Genomic DNA, 20,841 nt, shown 5'->3' on the forward strand with positions numbered 1-20,841 from the left:
TGGACCAATCAGGGACCTCCACCTGCCCTCCTTAGGTATGAGACCTGGTCCATACAGAGGCCACCACCTGGCTCAGAACTACCACCTGTCCTAGACAGGTGGCTCAGAATCACTATAAATAGCCTTCACTTGTACTAAGGTGAGGGTCCTGGAAAATCTGAGAACCAAAACTCTAAGCTTTTGCTCTGACATTGCTCTGCACTCCTGCTCATACTGACTTGAGTGTCGAAGCGTCCGTCCGGAGTATCACTCCGGGTTGGTCCTCTGACTCTTTTCTTTCTCTTGTCTGTACTCTTGTGCAGCGCAGGACTCAACCAGCCCCTCAGTCGGACCACCCAGCCCTACCATAACCTGTTACCGATTTTAGGCCTAACAGCGGCATATCAACAAAGAATTGCCAAGTCCAAGAAGCCCAAGTCTTAACTCGGGCTGGACCGGCCTAAAGCCGGATATTACTCCAGGTCAGACACAAAACTGATCCACTCGGTTACACCCACTCAAGTCCGAGAAGCCCAAGTCCTAACTCAGGCTGGACTGGCCTAAAGCCGGAGACTACTCCAGGCCAGGCACAAAATCTTAGCCCCTCCAAAAATAGCCTAAAATAGCGCAAAGATTGGGAGCACGTCCAAAGATGGATGACCTGATTATTTTGCAACGTTTTGAGGCCCCAGAAATCTCTTAAGTTGTAGATCAATAAAATCCCACATCGTCTTCAAAAGAATGATCTAAGCAGGATTGATTGGGAGCTCGTCTAAAGATGGATGACCTGATTATTTTGCAACGTTTTGAGGCCCCAGAAATCTCTTAAGTTGTAGATCAATAAAATCCCACATCGTCTTCAAAAGAATGATCTGAGCGGGATTGATTGGGAGCTCATCCGAAAATGGACGTCCTGACTATTTCACAATGTTTTTGAGGTACGGAAAACTTCCAAGTTGTAGATCGGTGAAATCGTAGATATCGATTAAACTGACCTAAATATGACATGAAATTTTCGGAGATCATCTCGTAAAGACCGTTCTAAATATAGAGCAAACATTCTAGAGATTTACAAAAAACCCAGTTCATCCAAACAAGGCCGACGTGGGAGGTTGTGGGTCCCCCTCTAACTCGCATCGTGGCAGGACATCCAATGAGCTTAGGTCGCCCACTACGAACCGGCCTCGGGTCTATGAACAGGCCTAAAAAGGAGGGGCGTAAAACCCCGAAAGGCCACCGGGAAAATGCCCAAAAGGATGAAAACTCTACTTCCCTAACCCCAGTACGGCTTAGGGCAGTGGGAGGCAACTGTTGGGGATAGGAACAACGGCCAAATGAGCTGTAGACATCTGTCATGAAAGTATTTGCTAAACACAAGGGCATCCAAGTAATTTCCCCTCCTAAGCTGGAATACCTGAAAAGTAACCATAACCAATCAGGGACCTCCACACATCAGGGGTAATATGGTAATACGCTTGAAAGGGAAATTACATTATGCCCCTCTATCCTTTATTCACTATAAATAGCGGGCAATAACTCCTATGTAAGAGAGACATTTTCTCAAAAGAAAACTTACTATATTCTTGGGATTTTGAATATCTGTTGTTATGGTAATAGACTGGATTGTGAAACACTTCTGCTTTGAACTTCTAATTGTGCACTGAAGAACAAATGAGCTTTCCTTGCCCCTAGCTCAGCATCTACTAGATTTTGACCATAACAATGCCCATGGACACAAAATTACAATATTAAACTCACTACATCTCTCAAAATAAAAATAAAATACACCTTAAAATTTAACACGACTAGTGCTGTAGTACCTGGTCGGAGGAGTTTGCTTTATCTGGCCTTTCTTACTTTTATTTTTCTTCAGTTGCTGCTGTAGTTCTTGCTGCTTCTGCTGATAAGTCACATGACTTTGAAATTTATTTTTTTCCTCTTGTAATTCTTCTTCCAGTTCTTCTTCTTCTTCTTCTTCCTACAGCAGCCGTAGAGGGTTCCCCATTTCCTGCTGGGAATTGAGGAGTCAATCTAAAAAGCTTCATTGAATGGCCTTTAATCCACCATCTATTCCTGACCCACAGCCGGAGCATGTCCGATTCATTCTCTAACCTGATGAAAATGTGGTTAAGAGAATCACAGCTTCAGCGTAGAATCCAAGTCACTATCTTTCGAAATGAACATTTTTTTATCTTGAACAGACCGATATGAAAGGCTCAAGAGGCACTTGCAAGCCTTAGGGCCTCATTGGATGCCACTAGAAACTATTTTCATATAATCTTATATGAGGGATTTGCTATGGACTTTCGCAAAAAGACATTTCGGGGCTGGCTGTTCTATGAGAGAGCAACCACACAAGTTCACTTTTAAAAAGTACGGTACGGCCCACTCCATAGGATGATCCAAACCGTCCATTTATTGGGCGACAATGTAAATAGGTTGTGCCCCAGAAAAACATTCCCATAGAATGTTCCTAACCCTCTGATCTATAAAAGTTTCGCTAATGAGCAGTCCCTCTATAGATCCGAGGGTTATGATCATCCTATGGAAATGATTTTTGGGGCACAGCCTATTTGCACTGTGGCCCAACAAACAGACGGTTTGGATCATCCTACGGAGTGGGCCGCACCATACTTTATGAAAATGATAATATTAATCAAGGCGAGGGGAAGAATTGAGTGTATGCGAAAAGAAAAAAACAAAGTCACGAGAGGAAGGAGAGTAATAAGCTGCTCAAGAAAAAATCTCATTTACAAATAATTGCTACAAGAGTAAAAAAACCTATCTTCAAATGATAGTATTAATCACACTCATGGTGGCAAAATACAATATCCTATTTGCAAATATGTTTGATGCTAAAATGAGATTATTTGTAAATATTTCCCGACTTCAACATGCCTACCATCCTAGTCGCAGCAGTCGCTTTAAGGTTGATCTTACTATTCCGTCTTTGTACCACAAACCTGACCAAGATCATCGTCCGTCCAACGAGTCTGTATAAGAAGAATCTGCAGTTCCAGATTCTGCATCTACAGAATCTGATGAGCAATGGAAGTGCTCAAATGCCAATGCATGCAGAGGAGGGATTTGAATGTTGTCAATGCTTCCTTCCAACATCTCCACTACCCTCCTCATTGAAGGCCGATTTGCAGCCTCGTACTGTGTACACCACAGACCAACCAAGATCATCTTCCTTGCCATCTCTTCCTCTGCAACCTCAGCAAACCCTTCCTGCCCTAAATCTCTTTGGTCAAGACGCTGATGCTTATTAAGCAACCAACCTAAGCATATCTCGCAACAGTCTATTCCAAGATGATCAAAGTGCCTTCTTCCACCAGCCATTTCTAGCAGTGTCATTCCATAGCCATAAACATCCAACTTGTCAGAGACCCTGCCTTCCATAACATATTCAGGTGCCATATAAGCACAAGTCCCACAGACACGATCTACCAAGTAACTCTCTTTGCTAGGCCACAGCCCCGCCAACCCGAAGTCAGAGATCTTTGGACAAAAGTCTTGATCTAGAAGAATGTTAGACGGTTTTATATCCCGATGCAAAATATGCATGCTGCACCCATAGTGTAGGTACTCGAGCCCTCGAGCAATTTCAAGTGCAATTTTGTGTAGTGTTTCCCATCCACCGCATCGTAGAGGATGGGATCCTCCAGGTTCCATGCCGAAGATGAACTTATCAAGAGATCCACTGGGCATGAACTCGTATACCAGCGCTCTATTGGATCCCTCTGAACAGAAACCAAGGAGACTTATAATATTAACATGTCTGGTCCCCTGCAAGGTTTGAAGTTCACTTTTGAACTCACGTTCACCTTGAAAGAATGGTGGATTGTTTAAGACCTTAATGGCAACCGGCTGGCCGTCAGGGAGCATCCCTCTAAACACACCGCCAAAACCTCCTTCACCAATTTTGTCCCTAAAAGACATGGTCATGGCATTGATATCTGAATAGCTGTATCCTATTGGAGCAAGGTAGTACAAATAATTCTCTAAAAGCTCCTCCTGAGTTTGAGTATTCTTCGTTTTCTTCTTCCAAATGAAGATAGGATTCATCAATGAGAATTTCATTCTGTAGAGAAAGAATAAGATTAGAATAATTTATTTATTGCGATCAAACCATTACGAAATAATGCACATTAAAGAAAGCAAGTAATTAAATCATGAGTGGAAGGGATGATATTTTGGGAATTGGAAGTCTTTTAAGCATTTGAGAGGGTCAATCTAAAGAACATGAAATCTGAACCTGCACCAAAAAGTTCACATGCAATGGAAATATTAGCCAGAAATTGACAATGCATACTGGTTGCGAATGTTCGGACGCAAATTGGTGCCAACCTGGGTTAGGGGTGCAAAATTACAGATATCGCAGGCCAAGAATGTTCTGCTAATGAAATCTCTGGCTGGTAGATGAAGCTCATTGACTCTTTTTTTTGAATGGTGAATGAATATATTAAGAAGATAAGAACAACCGACCTAGATGGTCATTATACAAAAGCAAGAAAAGAGAAAAAAAAATATAAAATGGGAATCTAATGAGGAAGATAATCGAAAATTTCCAAGATTTGTCTCTGTGGTCCCATCCTAGTGAGTCTATCCACCTTGCTGTTTGCTGATCTCCTTACATGACCAAAGGAGATATTATGATCCGCTCCTAGAATTCATAATCTCCTCCTAGTGGAGGATCGTTGACTGATGGTAGCAATATGCTTGGATGTGGAATTAACACAGATTATGGTGTAGGCACCTTTTTTTTAGGAGCATTAATGACTGATATAGGTGAGTCAAATAGGTGCTGGAATGAGGACTCCATTTCTGCTCAGATACAATATAGGTCTGTGTTGTTGCAATGTATCTGAACAGAACTGAAATTTGCTTGGTTAGCTAAGATGGGGCCTACGTTACACGGACTCTTCTGAATGAGAGAGGTACCTATGTCAGACATGTCTCAGAATCCATTACTTCATGATTCATGGAGACTCTTCTAGGTCTCTTTTACTTGTTTTTTCTGAATACTACGACCACAACTTTATAAATACCATATGTTTTGAGTTTTATCCGTCCTTAGCTTTTTATATAAAAATAAAACATTTTATTTACTTAAACTATTAAAATTTTAAATATACTAATTGTTATAATTAAAATTTGAAAATTTCTTAAATTGTTTTGTAGAATCCATGAATTTTTCATTTTGATAGTTGCCGGATCTGACACTTGATACCCATTGTACTCACACTGATGCAACATAGGTTGGGGTGTATCAATGGGTTTTGATTAGAGTTTGTTAGGTTTTTGTTGTACAAGTGTTGTTTGCATTCGTGGGACGCCTAGTCCCCGTTGATGTATTCCGATTACAGCACCAAGGATTGAGGCACTTGATACCCATTGTACTCACAAGTGTTGTTTGCATTGTAGGCTCTATTCTCGACCCATGCCCTAGAGATTGAATTGCATTCAAATGTGTAAAATACTGGATTTTGAGAGTTTGTTATATGTGAAATAAACAAATTCTTGAACCCACTGTATTTTCCTCAGATTTAAAGTGGAAATCTTTGGTTTTGCTATAATAAGAATTCACAGATTTTGTTCTCTAAGCATGGACTCTAGTTTATCTAGAGGGGTTGTTGCTAATCCCTATAATATTCAAATTTTTGGTAAGATAGATCATCTTACCAAATGATAATTTACATGTCTACGTGAATATCATCTTCAAATGATAAAAAAAATCCCAAATCCCAAATCCCAAAAGATTGTTACTGCTTCTATTCCCTTTTTGAGTTGACCACCTCTATCAAGCAAAAACACATGAAGAAAAATTAGATAAAAATGAAGAATTGATACCAATACTGACTTTAGAATTTTGTCGAATTACTTGGCGAGCTTCCCTCTTAATGTTGGGTGCTAAGAGAAAGAATGTGTCACTCTCATCTTCTCTTTTGAAAATCAACTACAAAAAAATCATGCTGAAAATATGTAAAATATAACAAAAAGAAGAGAGACGAAAAGCTGTTGAGATTTGGAAATAGCATGGAGAAAAGATGGTTTGCAAAGAAACAAAATGTTTATACGGATTTTAGATCCAAGGAGAAGAGAATAAAAAATCCCAAAATGATAAAAATCAAGGATAAGCGAAGAGTTGGGGGTCGGCGAAAAGAGGACAAGTGTTGAGAGGAAGGAGTAATAAGTTGCTCAAAAAGCAGAAATAATCTCATTTACAGATAATTACGGCAAGAGTAAAAACCTATCTTCCAATGATAATATTAATCACACTCATGGACGCAAAATATCCTATTTGCAAATATGTTTGATGGTAAAATGAGATTATTTGTAAATAAATCCCAACTTCAACATGTACCATCGTAGTTGCTTATGGTTGATCTTATGATTTTGTCTTTGCACCGCAAACCAGATCAACATCTGCAGCTCCAGAATCCACATCTACAGAATCTGCTGAGCTATGTAAGTCCTCATATGCCAATGAATGCATAGGAGGCATTTGCAAGTTGTCAATGCTTCCTTCCAACATCTCCACTACCCTCCTCATTGAAGGACGATTTGCAGCCTCGTACTGTGTACACCACAGACCAACCAAGATCATCTTCCTTGCAATCTCTTCCTCTGCAACCCCAGTAAGCCCTTCCAGTCCTAAACCTTTTAGATCAAGACGGTTATAAAGCAAGCTGCCTAAGCCTATCTCAGAAATGTTTCGTACCTTCTTCCTCCAACCATTTCTAGCGATGTCACTCCATAGCCATAAACATCCGACTTGTTAGAGACCATGTATGCCCTAAAACATTCAGGTGCAATATAACCTAGAGTCCCACAGACACAATCATCCGTCCAGTAACCCTCTTCTGTAGGACACACCTTCGCAAGCCCGAAGTCAGATATCTTTGGACAAAAGCCTTGACCTAGAAGAATGTTACACGGTTTTATATCCTGATGCAAAATATGCATTCTGCACCAACAGTGTAAGTACTCGAGCCCTCGAGAATGCCAACTGCAATTTTGTGTAGTGTTTCCCATCCTAGAGGACGGGCTCCTGTTGGTTCCATGCCGAAGATGAACTTATCAAGAGATCCATTGGGCATGAACTCATATATCAGAGCTCTTTTGGACTTCTCTGAACAGAAACCAAGGAGACTAATAATATTAACATGGTCAGCCCTCTTTAGGATTTCAACTTCATTAAGGAACTGAATTTCACCTTGACGTGACTCTCTGTCTAGGACCTTAACTGCAACCAGCCGGCCGTCAGGAAGCATCCCTTTAAACACAGGACCAAAACCTCCTATGCCAATTTTATCCCTAAAAGACATGGTCATGGCCTTGATATCTGAATATTTGTATATTTTTTTGGCGAGGTAGTACATATAATTGTCTAAAATCTCCTGAGTTTGAATATTCTCCCTTTTCTTCTTCCAAATGAAGATAGGATTCATCAATGACAATTTCATTCTGTAGAAAGAATAAGATTAGAATTTTTTTTTATTGCCATCAAACCATCAGGAATTAATGCACATTAAAGATAGAAAGTAATTAAATCAGGAGTGGAAGGGATGATATTTTTGGAATTGAAAGTCTTTTTAAGCATTTGAGAGGCTCAATCTAAGGAATATGAAATCTGAACCTGCACCAAAAAGTTCACATGGAATGGAAATATTAGCCAAAAATTGACAATCCATACTGGTTGCGAATGTTCGGACGCAAATTGGTGCCAACCTGGGTTAGAGGTGCAATACAGATATCTCAAGCCAAGAATGATCTGTCTGTTAATGAAATCACTGGCTGGTAGAAGAGGTTCATGACTTTTTTTTTGAATGGTGAATGAATATATTAAGAAGAAAAGAACATCCGACCTAGATGGTCATTATACAAAAGCAAGAAAAGAGAAAACAAAATGGGAATCTAATGAGGAAGAAAATCGAAAATTTCCAAGATTTGTCTCTGTACTCCCATCCTAGTGAGTCTATCCATCGCTGTTTGCTGATCTCCTTACATGACCAAAGGAGATATTATGATCCGCTCTTCGATTCACAATCTCCTCCTAGTGGAGGATCATTGACTGATGGCAGCAATATGCTTGGATGTGGAATTAACACGGATTATGGTGTAGGTACCTTTGTTTTAGGAGCATTAATGATTGATATAAGTGAGTCAAACGGGTGCTGGAATGAGGATGCTCCTGCATTTTTGCTCAGATACAATATGGGTCTATGTTGTTGCAATGTATCTGAAGTTCTGAACAGAACTGAACTTTGCTTTGTTAGCTGAGATGGGGCCTATGTTACACGGATTCTTCTGAATGGGAGACGTACCTATGTCAGACATGTCTTGGAATCCAATACTTCATGATTCATGGGGACACTTCCTGGTTTCTTGTTTTTTCTGAATACTACTACCACAACTTTGCAAACACCATATGTTTTGAGTTTTATCCGTCCTTAGTTTTATATATAAAAATAAAAAATTATATTTACTTAAACTATTAAATTTTTCAATGGGTTTTGATTAGAGTTTTTTAGATTGTTGCTGTACAAGTGTTGTTTGCATTGGTGGGACGCCTAGTCCCGTTGATGTATTCCGATTACAGCCATTAATGAATTTATTCTCATTCAAGGGAAAAAAAAACTATGCCACTCGAAGAGCTCCGTTAAAACTGAATAGTGGAGGTAGAAAAATGATATTCTTTCATTTTTCATAATTAAAACATTTCTTTAAGGAGATTGAAAGTACAGTGTATTGGGAAAACAGTGTAAGAACAACAACATTCACGAAAATGAATATATTCTCTTTAAAGTTTCCAAGAAAAATGCAAATTTACATAATCATAACCGGTATTAATTAAAATAACCAAGGTCTAAAAACATATTAAAAGAAAATGAATTTGTTTATGTAATTCTTTCTTCCACTTCCTTGTAAATCAACAAACAAAAAGAAAGTAGAAACCATGGTTTTAAATTTCGGTTTCGGCTAAAATTTCGGACTTATCTGAAACCGAAATTTCAGCCTAAATCCCAAAATTTCCGGTGAAATTTGGTACTGGCGAACGAAAAGCCGGATTTTTAGGACGAAATTTCAATCGAAAGTACCAAAATTTTCGAAATTTCGAACGAAATTTGGTAAATTTTGGGAATTTCGGTTTCGGTGCCTTTTCGTTAAAACCATGGTAGAAACCAATAGCATTCCATCAAGTATTAGCTTTTAGAAATCATAAGAGAGTGCACAAGTACGACAAAAAGTGCGGCCCAGTGCACGAGGCTCCCGCAATTGCGGCGTATGGGGAGGGCTAGATGTACGCAGCCTTACCCCTGCTTTGCAGAGAGGCTGTTTCCATGACTCGAACCCGTGACCACCAGGTCACAATGGAGCAACCTTACCGTTGCGCCAGGGCTTGAGTACGATATAATTGATAATTTAGAAAATCAAGGTTAATAATCATTACTGAAGCTTCCTTCACTAAAGAGGAATAAAGATGTTAGACCGAGTTTTGAAGACCTACACCAACAGATTCTTCAGCTTGTAATCAAATCACACAACCTGATCCAACAAATTCTTCAACTTGTAATCTAATCACACAACCTGATCAAACAAACCTTCAGTACCTCTAGATTATGGTCACTCTAGAAATTAAGGTTATGAACAAAAAAAAATTCTAGGTTATTCTTTGCATCTATTTGGTTAAACAACACATGAAAGTCCCTGTTTGGAAATCATATGTAAATTGATGCATTCCGAGATAAGTTCACGTTGAAGAGCAGAATCAGTAGGCAACCAGCATGGGCCCTAGTTTAAGCAAACAGCAATGATGTTAAAGACTCCAGATCTGTACGCTCTATTCTCAACCCATGCCCTAGAGATAAAATTTCATTCAACATGTGTAAAATACTTGATTATGAGAGTTTGTCATATGTGTAATCAACCAATTCTTGAACCCACTGTGTTTTCCTCGTATGTAAAGAGGAAATCTTTGGTTCTGCTATAATAAGAAGGGAGATGATATTTTCACTCCCCCTGCATTACGCATGCACTCCCCTTAAAACGTGATTTGACGTGAAAGTGGGCAACTTTAACGCTTCTTGACGTCAAATCACTTTATTAGGGAGGCGAATGCATAATGCAAGGGCGAGTGAAAATATCATCGCCCTAATAAGAATCTTTAGATTTTCTTCTCTAGGCATGGAGTCCAGATATCATCTAGAGTGGTTGTTGCTAATCCCTATAATATTCAATGTTTTGGTAAGATAATCAGAGTGATTGTTTTTCTATTTCTAGTGAAGCAATTCTATAAACCAAGATCACCAACCTTGTGTTGCTAATCAGTAAAGAGGAAATCTTTGGTTCTACTATACCAAGTGTTCCTAGATTTTGTTCTCTAAGCATGGACTCTAGATATCTTCTAGATGAGTCATTGCTAATCACAGTAATATTTTTTTTTAAAACATTTTTGAAGTCATTTAAACAAAGGTAATGCAGCATACCTGGTGGGAGGAGTTTGCTTTATCAGGCTTTTCTTACTTTTATTGTTCTTCGAATGCTGTAGTTCTTGTGGCTTATGCTGATCGGTTAGATGGCTTTGAAATTTCTTTTCTTCTTCTTCTTCTAAGATGCTTCTACCAACCCGAATGATTTCTTCATCTAAATTTGCTCGCTCTGTTCCCACTTTTAGCACATGCATTACTTCTTTCTCTATTTTATTCCCATCATCCCTGGCATGATTTGTTGAGGTACAAAGAAATGTTGCATTCATCATCGATAAAGTAGAAAAAGTTCCACCAAAACCCTGTCTACCTACCAAAAGAAAAAAGGAAGAAAAATAGTGAGGTTAAGATTTTTTTTCAATGATTGGAAAATAATACCATTCTATGGTTTCAGATCAGTTACTTCCCTACCCTTATTCTTACCTGTTTTGATGTTTTCCGTAGTTCCTAAGCTTCTGGTCATTGCTTCGACAATTGTAACCCGGTTCGATGGTAGCTGAGAAGAATCCTTAATGATAGGCACACTATGTCCAGCTCTATGTTGAAATGCAAGACTTGGACTTGATGGTAGTAGAGATGGAGCCTCTGCGATAAGCTGATTACGTCCCTCTCTATCTTTACTTAGGTCACATATTTGATCATGCTTTATCTCGCTGCTCTCTCCTTCCATAGATTTGTGGACAGAAGGCTTAGATGTTCTATATTCTTCTTCGGCGTGCCAATCTACTATCCAGTTACTTGAGAATTTGAGATCAGCTGACTTGGACCTGGTCACTTCATCAACTGAATGATGATCTCCCAACTTCTCAGACGATCGAATGCTAACAAGGGACTTGATGTCTGATCTGAATTCGTCAGAGTTGAATACATCTATCTGAGTCTTCCGAAGATCTTTAACATCGGTATGTTGACTTCCCGGATTATGAGAACCATAGCGAGGTTCATCATCAATCAAAGATTTAGAAGCAGCCTTATATCCTCTATTTGGATCAAAAGTCCCACAACTATCCTGTTTGGTGGGTTGATTTATTTCAGCCTTTAAGATTTCCCGGACGGAGTTTGTTACCTTGCCACTAGAATTGCGAATTACGGAATTGCTTGTATTGAACTTGCAGATCTTTGTAGAATGCCCTTGGCGGTTGCAGTTAAGACAGTAGGAAGGTAACTTCTCATAGTATATGCGTTGCCAAAAGCCTCCTTCTCCAATTCCAATCCATACTCGACGAGGGAACTCTACGAGAAGATCAACTTCTACACAGATTCGTGCAACATTGGTTCGAGACAGAATCTTTGTTGGAACATCAATTGCAAGTGGTTTTCCAACTAGAGATGAAATAGAGAATAAGACATCTTCTTCAAAGAAAACAACAGGGAGACGAGGGAGTGCAATCCAAACAGCAGCAGAAGAGGGTTCCCCATTTCCTGCTCGGAATTGAGGAGTCCATTTAAAAACCTTCATCAAATGGCCATTAATCCACCATCTATTGCTGACCCACAACCGGATCATGTCCGATTCATTGTCTAACCTAATGAAAATGTGGTTAAAATCCAGTAAGGTAACAGACCAATCCCCTCTGAGTTTCCATTCTCTAGCAACCCACTCTCTAATCTGTGTCAAGCTTGGAAATGAGTAGGGGAACTTCCCAACAAGACAGTATTTGAATTTCTCAGCTTTTGCATTGATAACTGATTCATCAAAGTAAATCGCGGGCTCACCTGCGTAAAGCGAAGTCTTTGGAGGAGGAGGAAGCTTAGGTTCCTTCTTCCTATTCTCCGCCCTTTTTCGATACCAATTACTCTGATTCCTCTGGAAGAAGGCTTCTGCATAAGACATGGATGGTGAATTAATTGAAGGATTTTGACAATTGGGTAGATGACAAGTATCTGTCAAAATAGGATGAGCAGCAAGTGAATGATGATGGGAGCTTGTGGTTTGATGATCAGAGAGAGCAAAAGATTTGGAGTGGGTTTTCTCAGAGGTGTTGTTTGGATAAAAAGTTCGAATGACCCACTTCTTTGTGGACTCCTTTCTATTCTCATCAGAGACTGCTCTCCATTGGAATCTCTGCTTCTTCTTCTTCTTCCATATGGCATTTGTCTCGGACCCAGATCCGATTGGGTACACTTGGATTTCCTCCATAGCATCAAACACCAATCATCCCCTAAAACTCCCAGAATCTAATCGCCATTTTACTAGAGATTCCTTGGTCGAATGCAAATCTCTCTTGCAAAAACACCATCTAATATCTTTTTTTTGTTTTGAACTGTCCATCCATTCTCTTCCATGTCCTCTATAAAAGAAGGAACCAGTAATGTAGAGAGATGTTTTTTCCACGATGACGTGTGGAAAATCTAACAGACTGCGTTTTCGTGGAGGTTTCTTCTCCTGTTCATTCAGGTACGGTATGGCATTTGTACCTGTGGTGGGTCAACACAAAATCACCAATTTAGTTATAAGAGAGGTAGGAGGAATGCTAAAGTCAAGGACACTCTTGCAAAAAAATCAAATGCTAATGATGGCGCCCCTACTGCTGATTTTTGCAAGGCCACCTTTCAATTTAGCATTCCCCAAAAATGTATTAACTTTTGTCATGTGAATAGAAAATGACAACCGAACAATGCTAGGAAATGAACAATGTATATTTTTATTATTTTTCCATGACTACAAGTCGAGGCTGTTGAATTATGTGTGGAAAAATCAAACCAAGTGTTTTGTTTTTTTTTTTGTTTTTAATAGCAGAAAAATCAAACACAGTAAGCGACTAAGCGTGTTATTTCTCTTCGTTCCCCTTTAATCATGGTAAGGCATTTTCCTAATTTTTATTTTAATTAATTGTAGCCGTACACGTGGCACATAGATAGGACGAGTAAGATTTTTAATCAGAACCTTTCATCAAAGTCTTCATATAATTAACGGTCAAAAGCTTAGAATCATCCAATTCAACTGCCCCGATCAATTTTATACCTATGGTGGGCCAACACACCATAAATTTTCCACCTCTAAATCCCCATTTTGCAAAGTGTATCACATTTATTCATAAAAAAAGACTAAAGGAATGCTAAACTGAAGGGCGCTCTTGCAAAAATCAGTGGCGTGGGTGCCACCATTGGATCACATCCCCTCAGTGCATTTATAAAAGAACTGAAAAAATGTAGCAGTTAAGGAATAATAAATGCACTTTTTAATGATGGCTCCTTGCTGCTGTTAGAAAACAATATTACAGACACCTCGACAATTTTAAGGGTCGTGATCATCATATGAAGAAAATCTTTGAGGGAAGACCTATCTAAATGGTTTAGATCATCCAAATAGGTGGCCCCACTATACCTTTTTTGCATGATTTCAGTGGACACAATGACACAGTTTAAGGCTTGACTATTTAAACTGAAAGAGGCATATGTTGCCAATTTCAGCAGATAGACTTGACTGTTAAAACATATCGACCAGTATGGCAAACATTAATGGCGAAATAATTCTATTACTATCTAATAAGCATCTTGTGTCAGAATTGAGAAATTCTATGGCTCGAATCTTTAGTATTCTCTTATTTATCATCTGGCCCATATATCAGGCTGCAGAGCCATTCTAGCCTAGATAAAGCTAGGATCCAAAATGACAGGTGTTGAGGACTCTTACATAAGAAAGCTGTTTTTAGAAATCACCTAAGAGCATTAGTTGTTTGCTTCATGTTTAGAATACATCAGACTTTCTTCTTTTCTTGATCCACCACTCTGTTCTTAACAGATGTATGTATCCATGAAAGATTAAATACAAAGAAATGGAAGAGGATATTTCAAACAAATGATAATAACAAGAAAAAGAGTCTCTCGTCCTACTATTATTCTCTCTAAACAGAGCAGAGCTTTTGATTCCTTCACAGGCTTTCTGGTCCACCATCTTTTCTTCCAACATCCTTTCTGCACTCTCTTTGACAAAACTGCAATGACAGTAATAGCTGAAAATTGTTGAAGTTTCATATTTCTCCAGATTGAGCTTTCATCAAAATGTTAATGGGACAATATCTCAGCTACCAACTGTTCTGGATCATCAATAGGGATCTCTCTGCCTGGGACCTTCACTTTTAGAAGACTAGAATACCTGCCAAACCAATGCTCAGCTGTAAGCTGTTTCCTCATTTATGAAAATCAACAAGATGATAAAGTGCATATTTACTTACTCGGCAGTCGTAAATAAGTACTCATGTTCTTTCATGAAGGCAAGTAAGGCCTGCAACAGAAGAATATCATCTATCAAAATGATCGGAAGGGAAGAATAAGATATAAGGACACAGTCAAAGTAAGATGAATTGCCTCGTATGGCAAATTTAAAAGTTCATAGAAAGTCCGGACGCGATCCAATCTCTGCTGGATGGCCTCGTTGTTGATTGATGGGATGGCTGCCAAAGCCTGCAACATCATATGGTCAGGTGATAGGGATCAAATTATGACCTATAATGGGAAGAACAAAAAAAGGCAGAATAGTCAATTCAAAACTTTGTAATTTCAAAGTTGAGATGGAGTCTACTTGTGGAGCCTATTATGCTCCACGACTGTTTTAAGTAGGGTTTTTTTTGTGAGTTTTAAGTGGGGCTTATTCTAGATTAGTGTTTTTTAATTCGGTTAAGTTATAAAGAGCCCACATGTTATGATTTAACTTGTTGGAAGTCTAGAAAGGAGAATGGGCTGATCGTCACTGTGATCGCCAAGTTAAAATAACTGAAAGGTAAACAACCGGAAGTGGCTCCCGAAGTTAGTGAACCATTATCCGAGCAGTTATTGAAGTATTATCCAACTTCGCCGCTGTGATTCCCGATAAAGTGCCAAATCCCCTATGCATGATGTACATGTCATTGACTTGATGTCCGGATCGCCATCGCCTAACTTGGCAGCATATCATATGAATCCAATTGAACATGCCGAATAGAAGCAACCAAGTTGATGAGTACTATAGGCACGGTTTTAAATTTCGGTTCCGGTCGGTACGGAAACGGAAACATTTCAGTTTCAGTGAATCTAATGGTGCAAGCCTAGGGGGAATAATCAGAGATTCGAAGGGTAATGTTCATGGTTTATTGTCCATAAAAATTGAATCTGGAAAGATTGTAGCTTTAGAATTGCAGGTCATTCATCAGGGGATCTTCTTAGTCAAGAAAATGAGAATCGCAAATGTTTGGAAAGAATCGGATTCACTCTATGCAGTGAATGTCATTAATGAGAATTACTGATGCCCATGGAGGAAAATCCCAACCCTTGGCAGGATCAAAGAAACTCGACATCTTCATCACTTGTGGCATCATTCTACCAAATCACCCATGTACCCTATTCCCCCCCCTCCCCCCCCCCCCCCCCCCCCAAAAAAAAAAAAAAATCCTCTTGCCAAGAGGTAATCCAAGCCTAGAGTAGAAGACGACCAAAGTCATGGATTTGAAATCCATTGAGAGTGCATAAAGAATTCGGAAATAAAAAAATAAAAAATCAATCCTTATCCCAGCTAGGAATTTTTTAACATAAGCAAGAGGATATTTTGAATTGGCACTGTTGTTTTGATTCATGGTCAGCACTTTCCACTAGAAGCCAGTAAAGGAGTAGGAACAGTAACAAAGTAGAGAGAGAGAGAGAGAGAGAGAGAGAGGCCAATCAGCAACCTTTAGAATATTATATGGATTACTGAATATGAGCAGAAAAAGAAAAAGGAGACCCCTTCCTTTCTTAATAACGCACACATCTATGTATGGATCTAGGTACACTGTACACAAAATAGTTGTGTATATATATACATTGATATGAATAATGTATGTAATAATTGAAAACATGTGTGAAAAGAGTTCACCCAAGTATGGATGATTTCATATGGCATGTAAATCATACATGTGGATGCTCGCGCGTACAATATATATATATATATATATATATATATATATATATATATATATATATATATATATATCTGTGTGTGTGAGAGAGAAAAACGTTTGTGCGCTCGAGCGCATATAGCTTATATGCGTCTGAGTGCACAAAACTCATGTTGGCCCACATTGTAAGGATGATGATCCAAAGCATTCATTTGAAAGGCCCTTACATAGATAGGGTGTGTACCAAAGATCAGTTCCATAGGATCATCCTAACCCATCCATTTGTGGAGGTCAAAATGGATGTATGGACATCCATTTTGACCTCCACAAATGGATGGACTAGGATGATCCTATGGAGCTGATTTTTTGTACACACCCTATCTATGTAAGGGTCTTTCAAATGAATGCTTTGGATCATCGGGAAAATGTGGGCCCATGCTATTTGTGCACTCGAGCGCATATAAGCCTATATGCGCTCGAGTGCACAAACATTTTTCTCTCTATATATATTGATGAATAACATGTATTTAGAGTAGTTTAGCCATTACTTGTAGTTTTAGGATTATTACAGTCATTGTACATTGTTGCCCTATTTGGGGCCTATATATACATCATTAACATGAGGAGCTCCCTAGTGGAGACTCCATATATCTACTCCTCCTTCTTCCTCTCTCTAACCCTAAGTCCATTTCTAACATGGTATCAGAGCTGAGATCCAAGGAAGAAGAAAGAAGAAGCGCAATCCCAAGCTCTCTCTCTCTCTCTCTCTCTCTCTCTCTCTCTCTCTCTCTCTCGGAAACCACTCTCGCACCCTTTTTTATTTGCAGAAACGTAATCCCTTCTCTCTTTTTTTTCCAGGGCATTGCGTATTTGAGAGTAACCTATATTCTCTTTCCTTATCCTTAAAATCTCTCTCATTCTCGCATGTGTCTCTCTCTCTCTCTCACTCTCCTTGTTTGCGCACAGCAACTTCTTTTTTGTTTTCGGAAAATCCCTACAATCTCTCTGTCAGATCTTTTTCTCCTAAAATCTCTCCCTATCCCTAGAATCTCTCTCCATTCACGCCGTATAATAACATAAAAACATGCGAATACTCGTCCCTCAAAAATTTATCTCTAAATCCTAAAATTTCTCCCCGGACCCAACTGGTATTAACGAATCAGCACATCCTCTCAATCCCTCAAATTTTCTTGCGATTACCCGAGCAAGTTGCAATTAACTTTCTTAATCGCAAGTTTCTGCTCTTGTGATTATAGATCATGCGATTACTCTTACTTGCTTTCACGATGCGATCCCTTTTTACTTTCTTTAATGATGCGATCACTTTGTGTTTCATGTAATCGCACAGCCAAAATCCTCCACTCTTGTGCAATATCTATGTCCGTCCCCTTTGTCGTAAGTTCCAACCAAAAAAATCTCAGTTCTTGATTGCAGTAACCCCAGATCTATAATCTCAATCCTCCATATTCAACCCCAAATCCAAAACTAAATCCCGAATCTCCAATCCTTAAAATCTTCCCTTTCTTTCTCTTTTGAATTAAATTTGAAGGCCTTTCGGCATCTCCAAATCTCCACCCAAAACTCCAAATCTTTCCTTTATTTCTCTTTTGAATTCAAAATATTCTTCCCAAATCCCTTTTAGGCATCCCAATCCCAACTCCAAATTCCTTTATTCTTCTCTTTTGTAGATCTACTCCCCAAAATCCTTTTCCATTTCCAAATCTCTTTATTTTCTCTTTTTGTCATGTTCTAGCGTTGTTATGTTGTTCTTTTTCTTGTTGTTGTCCTCTTTTGTTGTCTCCTGTCATCTTTTCTTGTGTTGTTGTCTCCGGGCTCATGTAGTCTCACTTGAGGGGGAGTATTAATGGTGATTCTGTTCTTCGTCCTTCTTCATGATGTCTCCTCTTTAATGTATTTCACCATTCCTTCGTAATGTGAGTTTCTTCTTCTCTTTATGTTCTTCGTCCGTCTCCTGTGTGGCTGTTCTTCCATTGTGCCAATTTTTCTTGTTCATTGTTTCCTCTTTGATGTCTTCTCTTGCGTAGGTTTACGCATTATTGTCCGGCTTTATGCCTTATTAGTCACCGGGTGATGGTTTCCCATCATTGGTCGGCTCACGGGTGACGGTGTCCCCGTCGACCTAGTCTCACAGGGCGATGGTTTCCCATCATTGGTCGGTTCACCGGGCGATGGTTTCCCCATCGTTGGTCGGTTCACAAGCGACGGTGTCCCCGGCAACCTTCTTTCCAGACGATGGTGTCCCCATCATTGGTTGGCTCTCCTCAGGTTACGGTTTCCCCGTCGACTTCTCATTAGGCGACGAAGTTCATGCCGTCGACCTTCTTTCCAAAAGATGGTGTCCCCATCGTTGGTTGGTTCTCTCTTCAGGCGACGGTTTACCCGACCTCTCTTCAAGCAACGATGTTAATGCCGCCGACCTTCTATCTAGCCAATGGTTTCCCCATTGTTAGTTAGTTTTCGTCTCCTTATCTCTATGCGACATTTCCCCGTCGACCTTGTCTCCGATGGTTTCCCCATCTCTTGTTCTTCTTCTACTGGCGTTGTGCTACTTAGCTGGTGTTCCTGCTCGTGGTGCTTGTTGTTATTTCCCTGCCGAGGTGTCTCTGTTCGATCCTTCGAGGTTTGCAGATTTATTCGCCGACCTCTTATTCAGTGGGAGGCCTTATTCTGATCGCTCTCGCCGTGGTGTTGCTTAAGGGGGAGCTGTTCCTTTTTAGTGGATGCTGATCTCGACGATTGTACTCTCATTGTGGTCGTCGTCTTTTATTATTACGTATTTCATTATGTATTCGCCACACCAACTTGAGGAGTGATCAACCAAGCTGGATGTGTGTATGAGCTTACTGTATTTTTTGTTATTTGTAGTTGGTTGTTGTAGTCTCCTTTGTAGCAAGCTGGAGTTCCATAGTATATACAATCTAGCTTGAGGGAAAGTGTTGAATAACATGTATTTAGGGCAGTTTAGTCATTACTTATAGTCTTCGGGGTATTACACTCATTGTACATTGTTGCCTTAATTGGGGCCTATATACACATCATTTACATGAGGAGCTCCTTAGTGGAGGCTCTCCATATCTCTACTCCTCTTCTTCTTCCTCGCTCTAACCCTAACTCTATTTCTAGCATATATATATATATATATATATATATATATATATGAGGAAAGTGTTGGTGAGCTTAAGCTCACCAAAGCGCCCAATCACATTGGGGCCTACTTTGTTAGGATGATCCAAATCATTCATTTGAAAGGCCCTTACATAGATGGGGTGTGTACCAAAAATCAGCTCCATCGGATCATCCTAACCCATCCATTTGTGGAGGTCAAAATGGACAGACATTATTTGTCCACAAATCTGCCCATTTTTGTCCTCCACAAATGGAGGGGTTATGATGATCCTATGGAGCTGATTTTTGGTACACACCCTATCTATGATAGGGCCTTGCAAATGAATGATTTGAATCACCACAGAAAATGTGGGACCCATGTGATTGGGGCGCTTAAGCTCACCATAAGTTTGGTGAGCTTAAGCTCACCAACACGTTCCTCGATATATATATATATATATATATATATAATATCATAATCAATAATGAGAGTACTAATCCATAAATACAATATTAGAAATATCATGTTCCTTGAACACGCTATAAGGAAGATATCCGATAGAGGAACCGTGGATGGTCCATAAAATTCTAGGTACGAGGCATGGACATTCATGTGCATTCAATGCCATTCATTTGGTAGTAACAATGTAAGAACAGATAATTAAATTTTCCTAATCTTGAAGAATGTTGTTCCTAATTATTCTCTATTTCAATTGATGATATCTACTAATTCCATATTTAGAAAGTGAAAGTTTCACAGAATATACCTTATAGTGCAATAATATCTTTTGTAGAATGGAAAACAGATCAAAAATTAATAATTATACATTGTCCAAGATTTTAGATGTGTAGAATTTTAGCATATCAATTTTACATTAAGATGCTAAACCTCTATCAACAAATATATTTACTTCTAAGTAAAATGGTTATGTGAAATTGTATTGGATATATCCAATACAATATTGCAAAGACTATTGATATATAGTGCAAACCTAATTTTCAAAAAAATATATATAGTGCAAACCTGTTCCAATGCAATCGAATTTCGGCATATCTGCTCGACCCCAAAAAGGTTGATAACTTTCATATAGTCAGGTGATAGGGATCAAATTAAGACCTATAATGGGAAGAACAAAAAAGCGCAGAATAGTCAATTCAAAACTTTGTAATTTCAAAGTTGAGATGGAGTCTACTTGTGGGGCCTATTATGCTCCACCACAAGTAGGGTTTTTTTTGTGAGTTTTAAGTGGGGCTTATTCTAGATTAGTGTTTTTTTAATTTGGTTAAGTTATAAAGAGCCCACATGTTATGATTTAACTTGTTGGAAGTCTAGAAAGGAGAATGGGCTGATCGTCACTGTGATCGCCAAGTTAAAATAACTGACAAAGGGA

The 20,841-nt window shown here is 39.1% G+C and overlaps 2 protein-coding genes across 5 annotated transcripts in view; both read right to left on the reverse strand.

The window, feature by feature from the left end:
* The window catches only part of LOC143852666 (uncharacterized), a 50,063-nt gene extending 37,181 nt beyond the window's left edge, over window positions 1-12,882 (reverse strand). Inside the window, exons 1-5 of one of the 4 annotated variants that reach the window (XR_013236825.1) lie at window positions 10,896-12,882; window positions 10,473-10,782; window positions 7,199-7,449; window positions 6,347-7,114; window positions 3,925-4,063 (exon numbers count right to left, since the gene is read on the reverse strand). Coding sequence is in view for 1 of the 4 variants with exons in the window: in XM_077362184.1 (XP_077218299.1) it covers window positions 2,953-4,063; window positions 10,473-10,782; window positions 10,896-12,612 (3,138 nt within the window). In the remaining 3 variants the exon portion in view is untranslated. Of the gene's footprint in view, window positions 1-1,799; window positions 2,092-2,688; window positions 4,064-6,346; window positions 7,450-10,472; window positions 10,783-10,895 lie in introns of those variants that run through there. The other 3 variants (XR_013236823.1, XR_013236824.1, XM_077362184.1) reach the window with 3 other exon arrangements.
* A 1,239-nt stretch (window positions 12,883-14,121) lies between these two features.
* Window positions 14,122-20,537, reverse strand: LOC143852332 (exocyst complex component SEC8-like). The gene is made up of 4 exons (XM_077361719.1): window positions 20,475-20,537; window positions 14,784-14,879; window positions 14,651-14,700; window positions 14,122-14,571 (listed from the first exon to the last, which is right to left on the reverse strand). Exons 1-4 carry the CDS (start codon window positions 20,535-20,537, stop codon window positions 14,481-14,483), a joined length of 300 nt encoding a protein of 99 aa, XP_077217834.1. The 3' UTR covers window positions 14,122-14,480.
* Window positions 20,538-20,841: the final 304 nt, after the last annotated feature.

The sequence above is a fragment of the Tasmannia lanceolata genome, unplaced genomic scaffold (genome assembly GCF_043159265.1).
Source record: "Tasmannia lanceolata isolate RefF3 unplaced genomic scaffold, GAP_Taslan_0.1 ptg000019l, whole genome shotgun sequence".
In the NCBI taxonomy this organism is placed as follows: Eukaryota; Viridiplantae; Streptophyta; class Magnoliopsida; order Canellales; family Winteraceae; genus Tasmannia; species Tasmannia lanceolata.